The sequence below is a fragment of the Puma concolor genome, chromosome A2 (genome assembly GCF_028749965.1).
Source record: "Puma concolor isolate L17-30 chromosome A2, mPumCon1.1.hap2, whole genome shotgun sequence".
NCBI classification, from domain to species: domain Eukaryota; kingdom Metazoa; phylum Chordata; class Mammalia; order Carnivora; family Felidae; genus Puma; species Puma concolor.
Genome location: NC_141668.1, coordinates 47895579 through 47920983, shown reverse-complemented (window position 1 = coordinate 47920983; position 25405 = coordinate 47895579). Strand labels below are relative to the sequence as shown.

The window sequence follows — 25405 nt, the reverse complement described above, 5'->3', positions numbered from 1 at the left end:
TAACACATAGGTCAATCCTAATTTTCTCGTACGAGTGATACAAAATACTTGACCTTTTCTGATTCTTTCTCACTTCTCTGAGAGTAGAGGCAATATATTTTCATTTCTGCCACAATCCCTGCATTATATCCATTTACCCATCATCTATCAACCCGCTACCAATTCATTCAATTATCCATCCATCATCCATCCAAGTATCTACTCAACAATCCATTCATCAGTTTATCTACTCACCCGTCCATCCACCCACACACCCATCCATTCTGTCAGTGAGTTGCAGAGCACCTGCAGGCTGCAGGGTCCTGTCCCATGTGCTGAGGCAAAAGCAGGAACAGGGTCTAGTGTGGAGGATCTGGGAGATAAGGCCTTATCCTCTCTACTCCGTGAGGCAGGCAGTTAGTGATGATGCCCCTGCCGCATCACAGCCTGGGTCTGTGCAGCCCGGAAGTCACTCTTCCCTTGTGAGCGTGGTTCCCAGCCTCCCCCTCCACCACACCTTCTCCACCTCACCCTCTCACAGGCACCTTCCCCCTCCTCCAGGGAGCCTCTCACCATCCAGCCCACACGGAGCTTTCCCTTCCTGGCCTCCCAACCCTGCCCCAAATCCCAGCTCTTCAGTGAGCACTGCTTACTGTCCCATAGCCTTGACCAGCCTAGTCTCTTCATTCATTCATTCATTCATTCATTCATCTAACTGACTTGCTATGTGTCAGGTCCCTGCTCCCAGAAGTCTTGTGGTCTGGAGGGAGGGGGGACATGCGTCTTTCCTAAGGGGTCAGAACGGCCTAGAGAAATGGCACTGAAGGAAGGTGGGGGATTGTGTCCCAAGCAGAGAAAGGGCCAGGGGAGAAAGCCTTGGGGTGGGGGAGATAGGCCGGCTGGGGCCACTGCAGTGAGTCCAGACAGTGGAATCTATCTACCTTCTTCTACAACAGCAGCTGCAGGGCCCTCCCGGCCTGGGATGTTCCCAGGGCAGCCTGTGTGGCACAGGCTCTGGGAATGTTGAGGGGAGAGGGTGCAGGATGAGAGGGCAAGGCCAGACCCTGTGGAAAAACTCCCCCAGAGAAGTCCAGCCTCGCATCCTCCTGCCCCGTGTGTCCGGAAGCTCTGATGCCGGCAGCTTGGGTTCCCACTGGCACGTTAGGTCCTTATGAGGCGCTACAGGAAGAATGCCCCAGGCTGATCAGAGCTCTGGCAGGTGGTGGGTGTCAGGCCCAAGCTGGGGGTCTGGACATTACAGTTGCTACCAGGACCGACACGGGAGGTTCGGTGTTCCCTAATGTGGTCCAGGACTCACACCATTCCAGGTTTTGTTTTAAGCACTACACAGCTACTCCTCAAGCAGCAGCTGTGATCATTATTCCTATTTTACAGATGGACAAACTGAGGCTCAGATAGGCTACATCACTTGCCCCTGCCACAGACGTAGAAGGCATTGGTGTCAGGATTCGAACTGAGGCAGCTGGCCTCTGCATCCTTCTCCTCACTCCCACATCATGCTGCTGCTCCTGCAGGGGTTAATGAAATCTGGGCCAGACGGAAAGAACTAGAGTGAAGGCCCTCAGCACATGGCCAGGGAGGGGTGATCAGAGCTCAGGATAGCACCGCATGGCCCGTCAGCACAGGATCCAAACCTGTGGCTCCAGGGGCTGGGCAGTGCGCCTGTGTCCCGGGCCGCTGGTCCTCACGGTGACCCCATGAAGCAGGGACTGGCATTCTCGTGTTACAGGTAAGAAACTGAGGCTCCAAGCAAAGAGCTCCCTCGGGGTCACCCCACAAATCCCAGGCGGCTGCCGCCAGTGCTTGTTCAGGATGCCACAGAGCATATCGCCTCCCACCAAGGCAGAGACGATGAACAGACGCAGCTCACTGGCTCTTAACCTCCAGCGCATGAGTCCCATGGGCCCTCTCCACCCCTGCGAGGGGGAAGGTGCTTGCTGACTCCTGGTGCTCATGGGAGACCCTCCTCCAACTTCACTGTCACACCTGCAGTGGCAGGCAGGGAGGGAGGGAGAAGGAAAGGGGATGACATTTCTGCCTCCTGCCTTCAGACACGGTTCCCAGCCTTGGGGATGTCCTCTGCTCCCTCCAGTTCGGGTATCCAGTGGGTTTACTGGGGTGCTGCGAGGTTCCTCCTCTCACCGCTCCACGGTTCTCAGCCTCCTGTACTGCACATGCACCCGGGCAGTTAAACACGGCCAGCCTGCCTGAGCCCCGTGCATCCGTGGAGCCTGGTAACTTGTCAAGATGGAATTGGGGGTGCCCTCAAAACCTGGAGACCAGTCTGTTTCACGGCCCCTGGGGGCCTGGTCCTCACTGGATGCCTCTGTTTTCTCCTCCTGTTGGCATTTTCTAGGCAGGTGAAGCCTTAAAGGCCTACGTCCTGAATCCTATGATGCGTGGGGTCCTGGCTGGGCCGTAGAGAACCAGACAACACACATCCCTGCTTGGCAGGGCCCCGGACACTGTGGTTCTCCAACTAGAGTGTACGCATCAAAGGTACTTGGGGCCATTGGTCCAAATGCAGATCTGGCCCCCTGCCCCAGACATTCCCAGTGGTGGGTGAGGGGCCTGGAATTTCTATTTGGAACAGGGGCTGCTAGGACATTGCTGGGGGGAGCACCGAGCGAGGAGACTTTAGTCAGACCCGATGTGGCACACCCTGTAGGCATGCGGGGTTCCGGGGTTCCAGGGACCTGCGTTCACCAGCAGCTGCAGGGGACGTTTCTCGGCCTCAGGCTTCCTCTGGGGCAGGGGAGCTAGTTCAGCCTCAAAGCAGGGGACCTGGAAATATGGGGGTCTCCTGTCCACAGAGCAACCTCCACTGATGGGGCATGAAATGTGTAGATACGTAACCTAGCTTCCAAACCTTCCACGGGGAGCAGTTCTGAGACTCTTCTGCGTGGTTGCCTCCATGGAAGCCAGCTCGTCACCTCACCCTTTGTTGGTTTCCTTCCTTCCTTCCTTGTCTTCCACTCCCCCCTCCCTCGCTGTACTTCCTTGGACCACCTCTCACTTGAACGCCTGGCACACGATCTTGTCACATGGCGCTGATTCTGGCTGTTCAACTGGCATTCGTGTGGCCCTGGGCAAGTTGCTTAATTAACCTCCCTAGCTTCTGCTTCCTCACCCGTCCAAAAGGGATACACCACAGAGTCTGTCTGAGAAGGTCGGCACAGGTTAAAATACTCAATGGAGAGCACTGAGCCTCGGGCCTGGTCCAGAGCGGAACCCAAGAAGTGCCACATGCCTTTCCCATGACAACAGCCTCCTACAAACTGAAACAGCCAATTCACTTCCCGGAACCCAGAAATAAGCTCGTTCATGTCTTTCAGCAGCAGGAATGCAGCTGTGAACCATTGGGGGAGGGCAGAGCACTGAGCACGTATCCAATGCAGAGGACAGGCAGGTGGTGGGTGACCGGCCCCGAGTCTCAGCTCAGCAGGCAGTTTCATCTCAGTTCCTTCATCTGTAAAATGGGCATCATAATTCCCGTTTCCAGGCAGTGACGATATGAGATTTGGAAGTAATGAAGACGGGGCTTCTGGACAGGCTCAGTCTGGAACCTGGAAGCCTTTTACGTGTGATGGCTGGCCGTGTGCTAGGCCCAAAGGGAGAAGCAAAGGGCTCTTGGACCGAGAGGTGAGGGCAGAAGCAGAGAAAAAGGCGTGGAACAACAGGTGAGGAGTGGGGGCTGGCACGGAGCCCCCCGTGCCTTTCTCCCCTTTTCCATTTCCTTACTGCTGCCCAACATCCTTGCAGCCGGGAGTCCCTCCCCACTCTTGCTGACCATCCCCCTCCCCCATCCCCCCCCCCCCCCCCCAGGCCAGCCTTCCTTGGCAGGATCCCAGATTCACAAAAAGCCCTGTCCCTCCACGATGGGCTCTCAGCAGCTGGCTGGGAGGGGACGGGTCTCAAGGGGTTTCCGTTCACACTGGGGGTGGGGATGACTGACTCATTGCAGCTGGGACTCCAAGGACACTCACTACTTCTGCCTTTGAAATGAGGTGGAATTTCTGATGGTGGAATTTCAGGCAGTGGGTAGAAACCTCCCTAGTCATCTCTAGTGCATATACATCAAGGACACTCCAAAGATGGGGGTCATATGAATCCCAGAAGAAGTCACAAAAAGGAGGAGAGTCAGGAAATGAAAGAGATAAACACTCATTGTCTCCAAGGTAGACCAAAGAACCCCCGTTAGGCACCTGCTGTGTACAAGAGGAGGATGGCGATTGTATCCCACAAGGAGCGGGTGGCCCTTTAAGGAAGCTGGTGCATACAGGAGCCCGAAATTACCAAGCCTGAAATAAGTCTTACGTAAATGCCAATTTCTTATGGGGCTTTTTTGCATGTCTCTTTTTTAAAATGTGTGATATATAGTGGGTTCGCTTTTGCAGAACGCAGCCTCTACTTAAACTCTACCTTAATTAAAGCTCGTTATGGATTAAAGACGTGGCGCAATTATACCTTAGATGTGAATACATTTGGCAAAGGGCGGGGAGCTGGACAAGGAACAATTGCTCATTACGCTTCATTCTGGTACCACTGCTCCAGGCTGGGGGCGGTGGGCTGGGCCCCGGAGGGGGGCGCTGGGGGCTGAGGAGGATGTTGGTCTGAGCTGAACAGAAGTCCACACCCCCTTCTCTTGCCACCAGCTGCCCCCTCACCTGGCTGTCTCAGGACCTGGCAAGGGGATGTCACATATGGGAGGCGCTAGAAATCTGCCGGTCAGAACCATTCTCTGCCCAGAGAGAGAACCCAAGGGCCAGAGGTGACGGGGCTGCGCCAGGGCATGAAGCTGGAGAAGGGATAGCGGGAGGGGGTTGCCGGGAAGTGGGCTGGTGAGTACGGAGTGTGTGCAGGGGCCATTCCAGGCCATGTCTTCCCCAGCATCCCTGCTGGGTAGGTCCTCTGCTGTCCTCCTGGTGCCCTCCCCATCCCAGTCCCCACTGAGGACCTACCAGGAGCACGAGGATGATGGGGCCTTGGTAGATATAGTCCACCAGGTCACCAGGCTCCTTGCCAAACCAGCACCTGCAAAGACGGGGTGGCTGTGAGTGGCCTGCTGAGCGGTAGTCTGGGCACCACAGTAGACCTGGGCCCAGGGTTCTCCGGCTTGACCCTTCCTGAGACCCAGTCTCTAGGGCTGTGCCTTCCCCAAAACCGTGGGACCTTCTTGGCTCACCCCCGGGCTGCCCTTTACCTTCCATGGAGGGCCTGGTCTCCCCAGCTGGAGACCTGGGTCTCCTCCTCCTCCTCCCTCCCCTCCTCATTCCACACTGCTGGGCCCAGGGCGGGCCATGCAGGAGGCTCGTGAGTGATGGGACAGCCAGTCCCCGCCTTGCTGGCCCAGGGCCCAACCACCCTGTACCACCTGTTTCTGCATCGCCTGGAACCTGCCGCCCCACGTGCCAGGTACTCGGCTGCACAAAGCAACAGACGTAGAGGCGGGAGCAGTCTCTGGGCCTGAACTCTCGCCTTTCTCTGAGCTGAGCCTCATTCATCCAGTGAGAGGAGCCCACTGCTCCCAGAGGCTTGGTTATTCTCTGGGGATGCCGGCGGGTGGAGAAGCTCGAGTCCAGGGGAAGGGTGGGCCCGGGACACAGTCTGGCTCTGTCAACAACTCCTGCTGCACCTCAGGAAGGTCCACGTGAACTTTGGGCAATTCTGGCTGTGTCCTCGGAAACCTTAGAGGTCACCCAGTGCACACGGCCTTAGACAGGAATCTGCCCCGGTACCTGCCAGCACTGAGGTTTCTGATCTTTGCTTCAACACCCCCTTGGACGGGAACCTCACTACCTTACAAGGCGGCCTTCTTACTCTTGGGTAGTTTTTATCATCGGGAGCTCTTCCCGATGTTGAGCTCTCGGAGCCCACCAATCTCTTGCCTCGGAGACCCCTTGGAGATTTTTATCCAGAGACTGACATTCCCCTGTCCCCTCTATTTTCAGCTGGAGGTACCCAACTTCCCAGCCACTTCTTGGCTGACACGTGGCTAGAACTGCCATCATCTGGGTGTGGCTTCTATATCAGCATCTCTGGTGCAAGGAGGGTCCCAAGATGGGACAATGTACCCTCGGCAGAGACTGGGAGGCCTGAATAAAACAAGCATCCACTGCCCTGGTCCAGGGGTCTATGAAAAAGGCTCAGTGACACAGACTTGGATGTGCTCTAGGCTGAAAGCCTCCTGTATATACCCTTGGCCAGACCTGCCACTCCGAGGGGGAGGCCTTACCAAAGGCCAAAGGCCTTACCAAAGGGGGTCAAGCGTTAGGGCACTTAAAGGAGCTATGACTCCTAACTCAGATCAACAAAGTTGACTTGGCATCTACCACATGAGTACCCCTGGGTGCCAGGGATTTTTTTTTTTTTTTCAATTTTTAAGACAATGGGAAAATAAATCTGTCCTGGAAGGACTTCATTTCCTGCCCCATGGCTTGGCTGGAGCCCTTGGCTGACCTTTTCTAACACCCCGTGGACCCCTGTGACAGGTCAGTCCTACTTACTGTTCATTTTCATAGTAGAGTTTGCCAATGGCCCAGGCGATGATGATGGGGCAGGGGATGCCTGAAAGAAGGACACACACAGGCTACAGCGGACAGACAGACAGACAAGGACCCTCCTGTAGAACACAGGGTGAGGGGACCACAAGGGGCCTGGAACCAATCGCCAAGCGCATGGCCATCCATGGTCCCAGGAGGGGTCTGCCCTAGACCCTGACCGCACCCTTCCCCCCTCTCAGCATCCCCCTGCTAAACAGGTCAGACAGATGAGGGGATGGCACAGTTTTCTGAGATTGTTGGATAGAGAAGTGATGCTGGCTGGCTTCTCTTTCCCGGCGAGAGACAAAGGTCCTTGGATTGGCCTTTCCAGGCAGAGAGAGGAGGGCTACTTGTAAAATGTTCTTTTGGAGGGACAATTTGCTCCTTCCTCACCAGCAATGGAAGGGAGTGTGCATCCTCAGACTGTCCTGGGGACAGCAGGCAGGGCTGTGGACCTGTCCTTGGACCCAAGATGAAGGGAGGTGACCTTGTCAGCAGTGCCCCCTCCCCACCAGGCCCTGCGGCCTCCCCGGGAACCTCACACCATCCGATGAAGAGGAAGAGCCACTTGCGCAGGCGCTCGGTGGAGTAGGTCATGACAATGGCCGTGTGCAGGTAGCAGCCCTCCACGAACATCCAGAAGAAGTTGGTCACCACGAAGTAGTTGAAGATGGTGGTAATGCAGCGGCACCAGACCTGCACGGGGCAGGCGGCGGTCAGGGGCCGCCTGGGGCCGGGGCCCAAGTGCGCCACGGGCGCCCGTCTGAGTTGTCTAGTGGACATGGTGTTAAATACCCTCCAATCTCGCTCTGGGAAGCTTCAGCCGCCGCCATTTCTCTTTCATGGTTTTGGAACCAGTTAAGGCGCCGGTCTGCCCTGGTTCCTTCTTCGGCGTCTCCCTAGCACTTTCTAATCTCCCTTTTTAACAGAGAAAGAGGGAGCCTGGCTCTGAGCTTTCTGCAGGCAGGGGCTGGAACTGAACAACACTGTGGTGTTTTCGTGGTCATTTTTCTGAGAGTCACCTTCAATCCACAGCAAGTCAGACTGGTGTCCACTCAATATGAAATTGCATGTAGGAAAAAAGGAGGGGGCTCAATGAAAAGAAAGTTGTTATGTAAATAACAGAACGGGGTTCATGAAGGGGAGCTGTAGCTATGGAGGGGTTCTGTAGAATCTCCCGTTTGGGAAGATTCTGGGCTTTGTATGATCACTGCTGGCTATGGAGGGAGACTTCACCAACGCTGGGCGAGTCGACACATCCCTCTGAGCCTCAGTGGGGCATGGAGAAAATAATAATGCCATCTTACAGGGCAGTTGAAGAAGATGAGAGTGGCTAAGGCAGGCACCAAGAAATGAAGGTTACGTTGCATCTGCCTTCCCGGCAGAGGGAAGGGGGATTGGTCCTTGTCCCTTTGAGCAGGGCTACTTTCCTGATACCCTGCAGACTGAAGGTGGGCATGCAGACAGACAGAAAGGCTGTCCGGGGCCACAGCAAGCCACGGCCAGGCCTCAGGCCTCCAGGCCAGACCTCTACTCAGCGGAACCTCCCTGGCCACCTTTCCCCAGGCTTCGTCCCCCAGGCATACTCAGAGCCGAGGCTGAGATAAGGGAATGGTGGTCAGAGGAGCCCAAGTTCTCTGCCCCCACCTCCCCGTGGACAGCGCATACCCTCTCTGGCTGGCTCTGACAGCTGTCCGACGGGCCTGTGCTGCTCTGGTCTCTGCCTCTGCAGCTTTCTCCCATGGTCCCAGCCCTGATCTTGGGCCCCATGTGGTTGTCTGTCTCCTCTTCTCAAAAAGTCCTGCCGAGGGGGAAAGCTAAAGATCCCCTCCTCCCAGCCTTGCTTCTTCTCCAAGTTAAGCGACAGTTTATGAGCTCAAACTAACATCGGGCTGTAGCATACCCCAAATGGGGTTTAACTCAGTTAGCACTGAGGCAGGGCTTAATGTGGGGCCAAGATAAGGGTCAAGCCAGGCCGCATGTCGGCACAGGCCCGCTGTCCAAAGAAAATGTATTGAGAAGTCTCTGATGGTGTGCCACAGAACTCTGTGCTTGGCCTCATTAGTCTCAGTGGCCTGGACATACATAGTACAGTGGCAGTTGACGCAAATCCAGGGGCGCATAGCAAACACATGGGGTGGCCTGGTCAAGATCCTGCTGGCTCAGATGTAGAGGCATCAGTAAAGACTCACATAACCTGGGGCGCCTGGGTGGCTCAGTCGGTTAAGCGGCCGACTTCGGCTCAGGTCATGATCTCACGGTCCATGAGTTCGAGCCCCGCGTCGGGCTCTGGGCTGACAGCTCAGAGCCTGGAGCCTGCTTAGGATTCTGTGTCTCCCTCTCTCTCTGCCCCTCCCCGGTTCTCTCTCTCTCAAAAATAAATAAACATTAAAAAAAAAAAAAAAGACTCATATAACCTCCCTGAGCCTCAGTTTCCATGTCTGTGTCATGGGGAAAATAATCCCTACAGGCGTCTCATTGGAATTAAGCGACATAAAGCTCAACAGAGCCGACTTCCAGCCTCTTCTTCTCTAAGGGGTCTTTGGGAGGTCCTGAATTCAGAAGATGGGGAGTGGGACAGGATCAGCCAGTCTCGTGTGAGTTTAGTGCTGCTTCCAAGACCCGGGCCTGGCAGTGCCTCCCTGCCCCCACCCCTACCCAGCCCTGACTGGCCCCAGCTCTGGAGGGATAACGACTGGGGCAGAGGTGAGCTCAGGCCAGGCCTACACCTGAGGACTGGGCCCGAGAGGGTGCCGCCAGAGCCCGGACCCCACCCCCCGCCCCCCAAGCCCCAAGCCTCAGCCCAGTGACCTCGTTGCTCTCATGCACTTCGTGGTCGATGAGCTGCAGCAGGAACCACATGATATTTCGCAGGATAAAGGTGGTGATGAGATTCCAGTGAATCACGTTCCGCAGACAGCGGATACTCCTGTGGGAGGCCCAGGTCAGGGGTCAGCCGGGGACGGGGAGTCGGCGGAGATGGGCTCTGCCCGGGGTCAGGGACCAGCGGGAATGGCGCCTCCCAAGGCCAGGTAGAGACTCCACCGGGGTGAAGGCAGGTCTGCACCAGGAGCCACATTCCCACCTGTGGCGGCCATGGCTGGGTCACTCAGTTCCCCTTTTGCATCCTGCAGGCCTGCCACAGGTTGGTGACCTGGCACCTCCCCCGCACTCCTGTCCACTGGCTTCAGGGCCCTCAGAGTGGAGGCGAGAATGTCTGGGAGGGGTGAAGGGGGTGCTGTGGGGGGAGGGGCAGGGAGAAGCGGCCGTGGGTAGGGATGGACTCACCGCAGAGCCAGGAAAAGCAGGAAAGCGGCCACCAGGGCTGCCACAGAGACGCAGTGGCCCAGGTAGTTGACAACGAGGGCGACGTGGTAGTGTATGTCGTACTTCCTTTGCTGGACAGACAGACACGTACACAGGCAGACGGAGGCACGGGGCGCATGAAGGTTTGGCTGGGCACTCTAGCTATGGCCACCCTGCGTGTCCTGACCTTGGAGGCAGAAGTGGCTTCAAGTGTCATCATCACACCTGGCTCCCAGGGCTCACGCCTGTTGGCCATGAGGCTTTTGGTATAAACGGCTGTAATCAGGCCTCCCGACATGCAATCTGGGGGCAGGCTTGGACACAAGGCATTCTGAGATATGCCCTGGGTGTGGCTCCCTAGATTTTACGGTCTCTTTAACTCTGGACTCGGAGTTGCCACACCTGTGTTTCACCTCAGCTCAGACCCTTGCTGGCTGTGTGACTGTGAGTTGATTTCTATCTCTGGGCCTCGGTTTTGACATCTGTACAGTGGGCCAAAATGCCCTCCTGCCCCAGAAGCAGCAAGCCCTGGGAAGTCTGGGGGAAGCCTTGGGATCAGTCTGTCCCGGATGTAGCAGGGAGGGGGTGCAACGTCTGTAGAGAAGTTAAGAACAATATCAAAACCAAATAGAAGCCGGTCTCCTTGTACTGATCCCCATGTGCCGGCAATTGTAAACAGAAACAGTGGTAAAATACTCCTTCCTGCCAGGGCAGGCTGTCCCCCACCCTGTGCCCACTGTGGTCTGCCGCTGCTCAGAGGGGCCGTGAGGTGGGGAGGGGAGGACAGAGGTCTGGCAGGAACCTCCTTCTTTCCTTTATGACCTGTCCCACTAGCCATTCCTGTGGCCCCACTGCAGACCCCCTTTGGCTCGCATTTTGTAGAATCACTTTCTCAGGGTAGATAAATGTTTTTCCTCGGAACTTGGAACTTCTTTGGGGGGGGCAAGTTCCAGCCTCACTGGGGGCTGTAATGGGTGAAGGAAGAGGGAGATGAAGGGGGCACGTATCATTTTGGGTCAGGAGGGAGGTGTAGCTTCAAAGGAGAGGAGGCTGGCACCGGAAGCGGCAGGGGGTCTGGTTCCTGAGCAAGGGGGCTGGTGAGGTCTGAGCAGGACCCAGCTTCTCATGGGGCTCACCCTTCTGGGGACTGTGCTTATCTCCCTGCGGAGTCACAGAATCAGAATGCCAGATGGGTTGGGGCGCCTGGGAGACTCAGTTGACTAAGCATCCGACTTCGGCTCAGGTCACGATCTCGCGGTTCGTGAGTTCGAGCCCCGCATGGGCTGTGCGCTGACAGCTCAGAGCCTGGAGCCTGCTTAGGATTCTGTGTCTCCCTCTCTCTCTGCCCCTCCCCTGTTCTCTCTCTCTCAAAAATAAATAAACATTAAAAAAAAATTTTTTTTTTTTAAAGAATGACAGATGGGGAGACTGAAGCCCAGGGGAGGAAGGAAGTCACACAGCCTATTAGATGTTGGGACACTGATCACACCGTCATTCCTTTCTTGTGTCACGTGCCATCTTGGTTGTGTCTTCTGCTAGCCAGAGCTCTCCCAAAGGTGGGGGTCCCTGTCCCCCTTCTCTACTATAGTGTCACTGAGCAGGGGACAGGACATGGGGGCAGGAGAAGCAAGTGCAAAAAGGTGTGGTTGGATTGCACAAGGACCGATTCTGTCACTCTTGGGATCCTCTATGCTCAGCCTGAGTCCTGATGCTTATACAAGGACCGGGGTTGGGGCTGGTGGGAGCCACTCACCTTGTCATCCAAAATGGGCTCGCACTGTGAGTAGTTGATCCGTGAAGCCCACGTCCCATTCTCCAAGCACTCTCTGTAGGCGTTCCCTACAAAAGATGCCAACCACCAAGGGGCAAGTCCCTCCTCTCCTCAAGAACACTCCCTGGCTCCCTGGGGCCCACAGGATGAGGGCCATACTTCTCAGCCTCTCTAAGCCAGGAAACACAACGCCCGTCTAAAAGTTCACGTGAAAGTCATTTATGTGAAGGTTGTGCAAAAGGCTGCCCACACGTGGCAGCTAAAAGGCATGATAAAACCCGTTTCTGACACAATCTGTGACTAGCATTGTGTATACTTTCTTCAATTGTATTCGAAACGGAACCTGACTGTGAGCCCTGGGTTGTGGCTGAAGATTCGCTGCTTTCAGCACACCACATAATTTCCATTCTTCTCTCATTTTATACTTATGAGATCTGTACCTTCCCCACCAGTACCAGCACTTCTGTTTTCGTAACTCTGGGGCACCTGGGTGGCTCAGTCTGGCACGTGTCTGACTCTTGATTTTGGTTCAGGATTATGGTCTTATGGTTCGTGAGATCGAGCCCCACACTGGGTTCTGCGCTGACACTGTGGAGCCTGCTTGGAAGTCTGTCTCTCTCTCCCCCTTTCCCCCGCTGCGCTCTCTTCTCTCTCTAAAATGAATGAGCGAATGAATGAATGAATAACAGCTACCATTCACATAGGCGTTTACCACAGACCAGAACCTCTTTTAACCGCTTTGGGTATTGTCCATTCAGTCCTCCCAGCAACCCCATGAGTAATATAAATCCATTTTACAGAGGAGGAAACTGAGGCACAAAGAGATTAACCTGCTTGTCAAGGATATAAAAATGAGAAGAGGTAGAGCCAGGCTTCAAATGCAGAAGGTCTAGCTTCGGGTTGCCTGTTCTTAACCCCTAGGCTGCTGAGCAGGGGTACACAGGAATGAGGCACGTTTGGGGAAACAGGACTGTGTTGCCAGACTTGAGCTGCCACTGCCTGGGAGAGCACCCCCCATGTGAGATCTCCCAGTGTCTGACAACCGGCCTCCCTATTAAAACTGGAACGTGATACGTGAAAAGACATTTCAGAGCACCGATGTCTGAGATATACGAGTGCAGGTTTTGTCAGCGGGGAATGTAGGAAGGCCAGAGAATGCTTAGACTTACTTTCCTTGAAATCCTAGCTTGACCGTCAGTCCTAGCTCTTAAGCCACCTCCTCCAGGGAGCCCACCCTCAACTACCACCCAGAAGGAACCCTCCCACCTGAGAACTCCAAAGCCCTTTGCCAGCCTCTGCTTTGCATCATTAGAGTGTATCTGACCTCCCCCACTTCGTTAGGAATCCTGAACGATCCACTGTTTGGGAGTGACATGTACTAGGGTTTTCTGCTCTCTGGCTAATGGGCAGTTGTTTGTAGATTTTTCTTTTGGGTTGATGTTAGATATATGACATAAAGCTAATTAAAATAAATAGGTCACAGAGCACAGAGTCACAGAGTTGGAGGGGGAAACTTGGGTTGTTTTTGGAAGCAGTGAGTTCTAAAATAATTAAGGTACTTAAAAAAAAAACCCACTTCTGTTGAGCTGACAGTTAAAAGCAATGGAATTATTGAGGGAGCACTTGCTAAGGAGCAGAAACAATGGGGGAGATTCTACTAGCTTAATTGTTTTTTAATTTGGTGCTCAGAGCTCCGGAGTTTTCAAATTCAGGGTCGTTACTGGCCTGTTCCTGCCTCCTGGGCCTGTCAGCTAGAGGCTGCCTTGGGCAGGGCTCTGGCCCTGGTGGGAGTCAAGGCGGTTCTGACCCCAACGTGAGGACACCAGCTCTTCGCCCCTCACCCGGGCACCCACATCCACTCTTGGCACCCTTGGGTTTTCTCATTCCTCAGGGTTGTTTTGCTACAGAAAGGTTGTGTGTTAAGAGAATTTGATGCACAGGGTTAGTGATGTTACTGAACTAAAGGACAGAGTGTGGAGTGAGTCAAAAGGACCCACGTAGAGGTATCCCGGGAGGACAGATCCTTTTGTAAGATGAACAATCCCTTTAGAGTCCCTCTCAACAGGCCTGGTTTAAAGCGCAGAACATTTATCTTCTGGGGATGTGTTCATAGATGTTATCCAGCTTTCCTGAAGTTCAGTGCTAAGCCCCTTCTTCCAGGAAGGCCTCTTTGATTGCTCCCATCTCACAGATTTCTCTCCCCTAAGCCCCCCCCCCCCGCACCCGCCCCCCACCTCACCCCAGAGTCCTCATAGCCTGAGCCTCACGCCTCATCCCTGGCTCATTACCTGGCCTGAGTTGTTCAGGTTCTGAGTCTGGTCTTGCTGATCAGTGTGGGGCTAACCAAAGACAGGAACTCAAGAATACTTTCCCGAGTATGACAGCTCTTGATGGCACTGACTACAGGGTGGGCTTGAGGGTGGGAGGGAGTCAGGATAGAGATGCTGCAAATCTGAGACCATTCTGGTCCCTCACGTCAATGTTCCCCCGGGGTACCAGGTTTTATGAATTCTGTCTCCTGGTTTTCTTTCTCTGGAACCCACCCCCCTTCCCGCCACCTCTCCACATGGCACTTATCACTTGCCCTTGCAGGTCTGGCACACAGCCGGATCTGGGCTGAGCCACCCCTTGGAACACACTCTTTGCTGCTCTCACCCATGGCTCACTGACAAACGCCTACCCCAGCTCAAATGCCATCTCCTCCTGAAGGCCTCCCCAACACCCTAGGCATGTAAGGAGTCACTTCTTCTTTTCCCTCTAAAAGCCTTCTCTAGGTCTTGCCATCTCTCGAAACATAGGCCTTCACATTCTACTGTGCTTGAACCACAGCAGTGTATCTATTTTATGTCAAAATCCCGTACTCACCCCTCCACCCCGCCTCACACACACCCCCTGCATTGGTGGGTCCCGTTTCACAAAGCAAAATTTACCTTGACCACAGCTATAATACTTCTCTTCCTATTCTGTTCTAATGAGTTCTATTTATTTTATGTACAAATGCTGGTCATGACTCACTAAATTGACTTCATAATCCACTATTGTGCTATAACCCATAGTTTGAAAACCAAAAAGCTATTTTAGACGATTTGCCATAATTCACTACGGATTTCATCTTTTTGGACCTGATTCTTTTTTTTTTTTTTCCCTTTGCTGCTGAAGTCAAGCTCCCTGGGGTAGGTAGGCAGAGACCATATGGGACTCTCTGGACCCCCCTTAGGAATCAGCCATCAAATATACCTTTTCAGCATCAAACAAACTCCGATGTGCCAAAACCTTGGAAAGCAGGGTCTGAGATGTGGGATGTGCTGGTGGAAAGGGGCTGCCCTCTTGGGGCCCAGTTGTGCCTGGAGATGAGGTTCTGGCTACAGACACCAGGTACCAGAGGACTGGAAGACAAATGTGCCCAGTTCTCCAGGGGAGCCGGCTAATGAGGACACTGTGCCCTCAAGCACAGCTTTGGACAGGAGAGACTAAAGCAGGAGTCCCCTGCCCCCTACACCTGGGAATTATGGGAGGATGAGCACGGAAAGTCTGAGGGCAGGTGGCCAGACAAGAATCGCAGGGATGGATGCAGCGAGGTGGGTGCCTGTTACCACAGCAACACAAGCGCCCCTGCCGAAGATCAATGCTGATGGTGTGCGGCATGGCCTGCCAGGGGCATTAGGGTCTGGGTGATGCAAGCAAGATCCTCTCTTCCAGGGCTCTGCGGCCTGGGAATCCTGGTCCCTATTGCCAGCAGCGTGCCAGATCTCTTCCCGCAAAGTGGCCCTGGTCTGCCGAAAGCTCCCATTATAACAGCCTTTCCCTCTTTCAGATGCCGACCCCTTTTGGATAAGAGTTCCTCGTTCAGACGGTCACCTGCGTGGTTCAGAAGCCAGGCTGGGAGAAGATGAGGGCTTATATGCTAGCTGTGGTTTTGTCTCTGGCTGGTTGGCTAAGTGACCTTAGCAAAGTCCCTTCCCTCTTGGCCTCGGTTTCTCCTCTCAGTAGAAGAAATGTACATCATCTAGAGGATGTTATTTATTGGCATGTCAGGTAGGTCAGGTATCTGTTGTGTGGGACTTTTCAATCCACTAAATGCCAGTGGAGCCATTATGGCAACCCCAAACACCCCTATGTCACTTTCAAGTGCTCTGTAGACTGGCATTTCTATCTCTGATAGTCTAGCTGATAAGGCATGGGGGACAGGGACTACAGGGACCATTTTGGGTGGGAGTTATGGGGGGTGGGTGCCAGCGACAGGCTGGGCATGGGGAGTGAATGGGACTGGTGGAAGGGCCGCAACATGGTCATTGGATATCTGGAAAGAAAATGACAGGAAGTTAGGGCAAGAAGGTGCTGGCAGGGAGGTGGGAAGGGCCAGAAGTAATATTTACTGAAGGAATGGGGTCACTGTGCACGGCAGGACCTTTCAGCACTGCGGACAGCAGAATGACACCACTCTCCGCTCCCCACCAAGGCCTGTGTGAGACACTGGAAAGCTCCTGGGACACAGCCCTCCCACCCTGCATTCACCCTGTGTCCCTGGGCCCAGCCCAAGAAGATCACACTAATTCAGGCCCTGTCTCAAGGCCCAGCTTCAGCCCCAGCTCCTCTAGGTGCTTCCAAGGCTGCTCCGGCCCCTCGAGGGTTCCACTACTCACTTCTCCCAGCCCACTCTGGGTCAGGATTGCTCTTTCCCAGCTAGTGGGGCAAGGCCAAGGTTGCCCTCCCCTCCGGCCCTCTCTTAAGAGCTACATAGAATCGAGTGCACGGGATGGACCGAGATGGTGCTGTTGTCTATGTGACTCTGGATGAAGACAAGAGACTCACTTGGAGTGGGCCGAGAAGACCGCTGGCCACCTCGGGGGCCCAGGCTCTGGAAGCTGCACTTTGTAAATGCAAGACAGTCACACATGCAGCAGGCATCTCGGGTCTCATACACATGCCACAGGTGGGCCGAGCACGACTGCCAGCGCTGCGGACACCGTCAGGACAGCCCCACGAGGGGTAGCAATGGCAGTCCAAAATCGCAAAGCTGCTGTCAGGCATCCTCCAGATTCTAGGCAAGAAAGCCTCGACCATTCCCAGGAAAGCACGCTGGAAACGGAGTCAGCAGGCACCCTCTTGGGAATTTAAGAGGGGGAGCCAGTTTCTCCCTCCTTTGGTCTGGAGGGGCCCGAAGAGGGACAATGACACGTTGGGGGTCGCCGAGCAACCGTGTTCCAGAAGATGCGGCAACTTGTGCCTCTACGGCGGTGTCTTAGCTACTTCATGTCCAGATCCCCAGTGCGGGAGATGGCTGCAGGACATGCCCGACGTCCCATCCTCAGTCCCCTTACTGACCTTCCCTGGGAGTTGGGCTACTCCAGACGTGGCCATATCTTTCCCGTCTGGCTTGGGGCCTTGCTGGGAAACCGTGGCCCTTCACCTTGCTCACCTTTCTTATCTCTTAATCTCTACTGCCTGAACGAGGCAGTGATGCTGTGGGGCATGACAAACAGTTTTCTTGCCTCCAGTTAAGACACCCTTTCGGGAAGCGAGGCAAGGTCATGGCACCAGCGGTGAGTTCCCCCGAGCTTCCCAAACACAGGGCTTCTCCCTGAGTTAACACTCTTGCATCGCTGAAATGCTGCTGCGGCTGACCAGGGCCGGCCTGCTCTGGGGCCTGGCTTCAGCGTGTCCTGTCTTGGTCTGATTGCAGCCCGCTGGTGGCGGGGGCTGCAGTGGTGACGCTCCTCTAAGCTCAACCAGCATGACCTGGGTTGCGACACTGGGAATCTGCCATCGTCCACACGGTCATCAGGTTGGGAAGGGCCTCCCCAGGGCCATCTGCTCAGGATATGTGGGACGAGAGACAGGGAACTGCTATTCCATTTCTTCAGTGTCGTGTGGACACTGCACCTGGGGCCCCAGCTGTCCGTCTGGACCTCCGAAAAACCCTCAGCTCCTTATTTCCAAAGGCCTTTTCACTAATGATGTCTTTCCCTCCTTGAGTACGCATGGCACGGTTAAGTGTCTAAACTTAGAGCAGACTGGGCGGGGGCGGGGGGTGGAAACTGAGTCAGGGAGGCACAGAGCAGTTTAATGGAGACCACACTGGGCCCATGAAACAGGGAAGAGGTATGACTGGAAGGCAGCTCACAGTGTGAGGTCACTGCCCTCCCCAGGGTGGGTGCAAGTGGGCGGAGGTGCCTACCTCCTGCTCTCGCCTCTACTGTGCAAGGCTTCCTCCTTGTAGACTTCCCTAGCAACACTCAATGGGCTTGTCGCCATGACGCCAGTCTGTGGCCTGCAGGGGGAAATAGGGAAGAGAAGGCGAGCAGGGGACCCTTGAGGCAGAGGCTGCTGTGTGGCACAGAGGAACATCAGGATTGGGGGACCATGAGAGCTTGTCAAGCTCACCCCCCGCCTAATACAGAGACACGAAGCCTCAAAGAGGATAAAGTATAGCCCAAAGGGGAGACAAGCAGGCCGTGGCCTGGCCGGAATCAGAACAGGCCTTCAGGGGCGCCTGGGGGACTCAGTCGGTTAAGCGTCCGACTTCAGCTCAGGTCACGATCTCGCGGTTTGTGAGTTTGGGCCCTGCGCCGGGCTCTGTGCTGACAGTTCAGAGCCTGGAGCCTGCTTCAGATTCTGTGTCTCCCTCTCTCTCTGCCCCTCCCCTGCTCACCCTCTGTCTCTCTCAAAAATAAATAAACATTAAAAAAAATTTTTTAATAAAAAAATTAAAAAGAACAGGATTTCAACTTGAGTTTCTGTGAGGTAATGTGGAGTCAAGACATCTTTGTCTGGCAGAATCCTATGTCCTCCCTTTACCAACAATGGCATTTCTCTGGAGGGCCAAGGACCTGCCTCTCTCCAGAGGCCTTTGGGGATCAGGCCTCCGAGTGTAGGTGGCCTGCTCCCTCCCACAACACCATCCAGGGGCCACAGACTTGTGGTGGCTCTCGGAGATGACCGAGGCCACGTCCCCCAGAACGAGGACAACCATCCTTGGCATGAACAGGACCCTCAAGGACATGATCCCAAGGATACAACTGCCCCTTGGTCTGGGCCCCATACGCCCCCTCTACTCCTCCTGCTGACAACACTCCAGCTGTCCTCAGGAACCCCAAACAGCATGATCTCCCCAGTTTTGACAGGGCCTCACAAGGTCAGCATGTTTTCTGTCCCTGTCACACAGATGACGACACTGAGACTTGGATGAGGGGGACCTCCCTGTCACTCAGTGAATCAGGGCATAGCCAGGATTTAGATCTGCCCTCCTGAATCTGGGCCTGGGTTCCTCCTGGTCTCCTTCACCCCAGCCTCCACCCCTGCAGGTGCTATGAAAGGAACTTCCCACCAGACTCTGGAGCGCCTGATTTCGGGTAGGTGGATTGCACTTGGGGCCTTTGGGAGGATGGTCCCTGGGAGTCAGTGGGGCTGGGGCTTTGCTGTGGGGTTCCAGACTCAGCAGGTGGTTGCTTAGCGCATAGAGGGGGGTTCTCAAAGTTCTCAACCACCCTGGATTTAGATTTCAAAGGTACATCCTGAAAATCAAGCAGTGTCCCACCAGAATATTCTGTTCCTGCACCATGGGGCTATGAACAAGCATCTGGGAGCACTACCACTAGCAGAATCGAGGCCCACACCCTGGTTTGGTATTCAAAGCCTCCATGACCCTGTTCCCTTCACCCACGTCTCCTCTCCATCTATTCCCACTCTCCCTTCCAGCTGGCACAACACTGGCCCAATTTTTCAAGGCCCCATCCAACAACACTTCCTCTGTGAAGTCTTCCCAGCTTGCTTTCCCTTCCTTTTGGAATCGACCTCCTCCCATGTGCTCCTACGATCTTGACTTCACTTAAGAGTAAATATCAAAGAGTTCTCTTCAAGAGTCTCTCTGGGGAATCCCTGGAAGGCAGGCTCAGGTCTTATGCACGTTTGAAAACCTTGTTTACAGTGAGAAGAGGCCAATACTCCCACGAAGCCAATGAGAGGTGAGCCTGGGCAGGAAAAGGGCCTGTAAGCAGCTGGAGAGGTCCTGGGGAGGGAGGGAGAGGAGATCGGGAGTGGCTGTGCCTTTGGTCCTCTCTGAGATGAAGGGTCCTCAGGCAGGGAACACCTGAGATTCCCCCAGCACACTTCTTGGCCACCTGGGCCCCATGCATGCAGAGGTGGAAAAATGCCAGAGCAGATGCCAAGAGCTCTCACAGCCAGCAGATGCCGTTCAGGGCCCTGGCTTTCTGCGAGACCCTGGGCAAGTGTCTTGCTCTCCGGGCCAGTCGTTTCCCACCCTTAAGTAGCAGGGGAGGAGAGGCCTGGATGGGAACAGGCTCCTGGCCTCAGGGGTCAGGGTGTGAACAGATCTCCCTGGGGACTAAGAATGCAGACCTGAGTTTCTGGATTCTACTTCCTCAACCCAGAGGGGAGACGGTTTAGAGCCCTCCCTGAGGCTCATACCCTTGCCTCATGGGCCAATAGGTGCGACATCTCCACCATCAAGAAGCACTCCCACCTCCTCAAGGAAGCTTTCCAGGAATGCTCCAGTGCCCACCGCTCGAGCCCCCCTTTCCAATCCCTGACTGCTGGCTTGTGTGAGCCTGGCCTTGAGGCAGCCTGGGGTTCTCTGAGGGCCGGGCTCAGCACTGATCACCGCATGCCCTCAGGGCTGGAGAGGGGATTTCTACAGAAGCAGGCGGTCCCAACAGTTTATGTGTTTCCGACGCAAGCAGTGTTTCAGCACGTCTCTAGAGCGGGGTTCTGGGAAGTAGGGACGCACAGTCCTCTCCGTGGGGTTAGGTTAGGTGGCGTGTCTGTTTTCCCCTTGTGCTGGCAGATGCCTCAGTACACATGGGCCCAAAAGTTCCTAATAGGTTATGGAGGGAGTCTGAGGTCAAGGAGACTGAGGCTGAGCTGTGCTGGGTTTAGCAAGTCTGCAGGAGGAAAATGAAAATGGACCCCATCCAGGGGGCAGCAGGACCCTCCTTTGCAGCTACAAGGGCCACAGAAACAGGCAGGAGGAGGTATGGGACCACGGCAGATAAAATGAGGGATGGGAGGAGGGAGAGGCAGAGGATTGAGCAGGGGGTGGAGAGGGGGAGGGAGGGAAAGAGGGAGTAAGGGAGCTGGAAAGGGAGAGTGGAGGGTGGGAAGGAGGGAAAGAGAAGGAAGCAGGGATAGAAAACGAGAGAAACCGGGAAAGACAGAGACATACACATAGAAAGAAAGAGAAAATATACCCACAGACAAAGACAGAGCCACACACAGGCAGGAACAGAAACAGAGACAGGGAGACATACAGACATGCACACACAGACATGGGCTCAGGCTCTGCACAGGATGGTGGGAGGTGGGAGGGAAGGGAGTATATTGCCTGCTTCTGGCCAACCCACTGGGGCTAATCAATTTCCTTTCTCCTTGCAGACAGGGAGACTGAGGCCCCGGAAGCGTTTTAGAATTGCACCGGCTTATACTATGTACGGACATTATGGAATTTGGGTGGCCCAGGACTTGAACCTGCATGCTGTATGGGCTCCGGGAAACCTGTGGGGGGCCAGAGGCCACTTCCTGCCACAGAGCTGAAATGCCAGGTTCTCACCTTCCAGGCTTCCCCGTAGTCAGAGCTGGAGTGTGGGACCTAGAGCCTCCCATATTCCCCCACCCCACCAGATGCACCTGCTCCAAGGGAATTATGGAGCTGGGGGTCCACAAAACAGAAACGGAGAAGGCCTCCCTGCGGCCACTGCAGAAAGCTTAAGCATCACAGGCGGGGTTGGTAGCAGAAGTGTGGCCTATCTGGTGGCCGGTCTTACTCAGAGAGAGTAAGGTTCCCTCACTGGGCCAGCTCTGCCCTGAGCTCTTGGCTGGGGGCCCCAGCCCACCCAGTGATTCCACAAGCTCCTTGATATTCTTTTACGCAATCCCTTCTCTGTTTAAACCGGCACAGTTGCTTTCTGAGAGGCAGCAGAGCCCGAGTTGGAATCCTTACTCTTTTATAAGCTGTGTGACTATCATCAAGTCAATTAACTTCTCTGTGTCTCCGTTTCCCCATGTGTAATATGAGGATAATATTACACCTCATCAAAGGGTCAATGTAAAGATTAACGAGTTAACAAAGGTGAAACGACAACACAGACACGTGGACCCTGGGACACGGAAGTGTGGGTGGTGGGCAGAACCCTGGAGGGAACTCAGACACACGGGTCCTTAACTTGGCTCTGCAGGGACAGCATGTGTGACCACGGACAAGTCCCATCCCTTCCTTTGGTCCTGCTGCAGCTGGAGATAGTCTCTGGGTGAAAATCATTAAGGCTCTGCATGGGCCTCCTGCATTGCCCCCTGCAGCAGTTAGCTAACCACACATCCAAGAACTCTCAATGCCTTGCTTCTAGTAGGAAGTGCTCTCCTGGGCTTTCCTCTTCCGGCCGACTGCATTCTGGATGGACACCTGCACTCAGATGTCTCTCCTGCACCTGAGGGACTATGTGTCTCCAACTATGCTCAGCATTTTCCCGGTGTCATCCCTGACTCCTCCCGCGTCCCCGTCCCACCCCAGTCCTGTACGTGACAAGTGCCCAAAGTCTCCTGCACCCATCCCCTCCTCTGCTCCCGCAGCCTCCATTAGACTTGGGCCAGCTGCAGTAGCTTCGTAACCCCTCCTCTTGTCTCTAGAGGCTCCGTGCCCCAAAGCTGAGCTCCTCTGCCCCAGGTTCCCTCCTGCACCTGACAGTGAAGTCCTCTGCAATGCCCTGCATCATCTGACCAACATCCACCCATCTGCTCTTGTCTGTTTCTGTCTCCTCCTACCTGTGCTCCACACAACACTCGCCAGTCCCGAGGCACAAAGCATGGTCCCATCTCCTCCTGTATACCTGTTACACTTTCACCTGCTCAAAGCCCACTGGTCCTTAGAAGTCCAGCCCAGGGGGCTAAGCCCGCCCAGATCTTCCAGGGTAGAAGCAGCAGTCCTTTTTCTGTCTCCTCAAGAACTTTTTTGGAGGCAGTACTGCCCCAAAGAGAGCGAGGGCTGCGGATTCCTCTGCCTGCACTGGTGCATAGGAGGGGATTATATAACTTTGAAAAGTCACTTCGTGTCTCTAAGCCTCAGTTTTCCTGTCTGCAACATGGGCGTAAAAGCAGTACATATCTCAGGGGGCCTTCGGGAGGTGGGCATCGGTGGGATCACGTGTGCAAAGCTCTCTCAGTGGTAGGTGGTGCCTGGAAAATGATCCACTCTTGGTAGCTTTGTGGCAGACTCTCTGTGCTCAGCTGAGTGGAAGAAAGTTCATGGGGACTAAAGGCTAAGCTGCTGTCTTACCCTGGGAATGCTGGCCCTCTAAAGAATGAGGCTTCAATGGAGGGTTGACTATAGCATAGCAGAACTGGGCAGGAAGAGGAACCAGGTCCCTGCTCCTTTTCCTCAAGGCTTCTCATAGGAGTTCATTTCCTCCCTGCATCCTTTGTAAAGGAAAGATCCCATTGAGAAGGGAAAACAGCGTCCAGGAGGCAGGGCAGGGGAGAAATCAATCACATTTCCATTGCCATTAGCTTGCTCGCTCTTCCCACCTCAGCCGGCCGCTCTGGTTAATGGCAATGCTCCCAGCACCCCATGCTCCTGTTCCCCAGCAGCTGTAGTGTGGGCAGCACTTTGGTCCAAACGAGGAAAATTGCTCATTAGGTACCAGGAGCTAATTGGCACTCCATTTGCCAACCTCGGTGGCGCCCTGACCGTTTTTCAGCCTCTCACTTGATGTGACATGAGTGGTCTGGTATGTGCTCCAGCATCTCCTTTGGGAAGTCTTCCCTGCCTTGTCTGTCCCCTTCCTCCCATCCTACAGTCCCCTTGCTCTGCTCCATCAGGGCATTTATCACTGTATTCCTTTGTCTGTTGCAATTGTGAGAGAGGGTGTCAATGATAGTGCAGTGGCTCGCATATAGTAGCTGATCAGTAAAAGGATTGACTCAGGACCATGCTCAGCTCTGAAGAAGAGACCCAGGCTCTGCCCTCAAGGAGCTCCAGGCTGGCTGGGGAGAGCAGGGGACAGCCCAGGCTGAGGTAGGAGCCAGAGTGGAGCTCCCTTAAGGCCACAGACCATGAGGTTGAGATGCCTCATCACCTCACTTGGCCCTTTGCCTCAGGCCCAGTCTGAACTAGAGACCCTATGATCCTGTGATGTGAAAGTACAGTTTTATAATCTCAGGACTGGAAAGGAGCATAAAAGTCACTCTTTCCGCTTGCATACTTCCTGGGTCGGGGAACTCACTTCCTCCCAGAGTGGTTGTTTTTTTTATCATGGCTGGGAAGCACGTCCTTAGATAATGCAGAAATCTTCCTCAGCGGCTCGACTACCTCTACCACGGGCTTCCTCGGGAGCACCTCTCCCGATGGGCTCCTCAGAGCGCAGCCCCTCCCTGGGCCCACCAGAGCCTTCTGTTGGGGCAGACAGGGAGTGCTGCTTAGCATCAGAGGCAGGCGAGGCTGTCTTGCTCTCTAGCCATCTCCTCAGCCCCTAAGAGTCTGGACAGGTGTGTGTAAGTCGGGGCGGCGGGGGCAGCGGGGGGGGGGGGGGCATACACATGTGCCAAGTGTGAGGTAACAGGGGGGGCTATGCTACTGTTCAGGCACAGACATACAGAGAGAGGTTGCTATAATGTTTCCAGGTTCAGGGGCTTCAGATAAACAACCCAGCTTCCCTGAAGGTCTGAGAAGGACCTCTCTCTGCTGGTGGGCTGGGGCTGGAGATGTGAGTGGCCGGTCAGGGTGGCCAGTGATGCTGTGTCCCACAGCCTCACAAGACACTCCCACTTGGCACCCGTGAGGCCTTCCCCAGGGCACAGATTCTGGTCCCCTCACTCCCAGTGCCCATGCTGCATCACCCCACCTGGGTGCTCTGTGACTCCAGCAGCTTCCGCTGCCGTCTTCCCCAGAGTGTCAAGCCAGCCAGTGACTTGCCAGGAGGAAGGAGGGCCCAGGCTGTTCTCCCTGGGAGATGGGGGGTGGTCCTGATTCAGACACCACACATTACCTGGGCAGTAGGAGTAACGCTGCCCAGGAGCCCTGACTCACTGCCCAGAGGGCCACTCTCTGACATCCAGGTAGGGATGAGGTCACACCCACACACTCTGGCCCAGAAGTGCCTGTGCTCTGTCCCCACCCAACACAAGCACACACTCCGTCTTTCCTGCCTCATGGCCCACCTTCCTCTCTGGCAGGAAAGAGTCTGACCACCCCACTCACCCTGGGGTCTGGAAACCTAGCATATGAGACCCCTCCTCCCTGGAGTGGATAGCATTGACTAAACAAAGAGGGGGAACTTCAGGCACTCAGAGTATATATTGTGAGAGGCAGGCCTGCCCTCAAAAGGGAGGAAGAATTTCCTCCTTCCCTTCCTGGGCTCTGGGCAAATCACTGTCTTACTGAGGTCTGAAGCTACCGTGGGGTAGGGCCAGGGGGAGAGCCCCCGACATTACAAGGGGCTCAGCGTTACGACGCTGCCACCGCCTCAGCAGGTCTCCGACGCTAGGTCCGGAGCCGTCCCTACTCCCTAAACCGCTCTTCTGGGCTGCGGGCGCAGAGCCCGCGGCGGAGGATCGAGCGTGGGGGCGGGGGGGAGGGCAACTCACGGGTCGTGTTGTACTTGACGCCGTTGAAGTACTCAGGGCACGGCCTCTCCACCAGGGCTCCGGCGGCGCTCCGGGGCCAGCACGTCCCGATCTGGTCCAAGGTGGTGTTGCAGTAGGAGTCGGGACCTGGAGACGGGAGAGAGAGGAGAGGGGCTCGTGTAGGTGGCCGGCGGCGCGGAGCGCTCAGAGCGCGGCG

The 25405-nt window shown here is 55.1% G+C and overlaps 1 protein-coding gene across 2 annotated transcripts in view; it reads right to left on the bottom strand.

The window, feature by feature from the left end:
• CRHR2 (corticotropin releasing hormone receptor 2) overlaps nt 1–25405 on the bottom strand; it is a 45715-nt gene that overhangs the window by 3736 nt on the left and 16574 nt on the right. For both annotated transcript variants that reach the window (XM_086693310.1, XM_086693313.1), the window contains 7 exons: nt 25210–25335; nt 11602–11687; nt 9831–9940; nt 9354–9471; nt 7085–7238; nt 6507–6567; nt 4962–5034 (listed from right to left, as the gene is read on the bottom strand). In XM_086693310.1, the coding sequence (XP_086549436.1) occupies nt 4962–5034; nt 6507–6567; nt 7085–7238; nt 9354–9471; nt 9831–9940; nt 11602–11687; nt 25210–25335 (728 nt within the window). The remainder of the gene's footprint in view (nt 1–4961; nt 5035–6506; nt 6568–7084; nt 7239–9353; nt 9472–9830; nt 9941–11601; nt 11688–25209; nt 25336–25405) is intronic.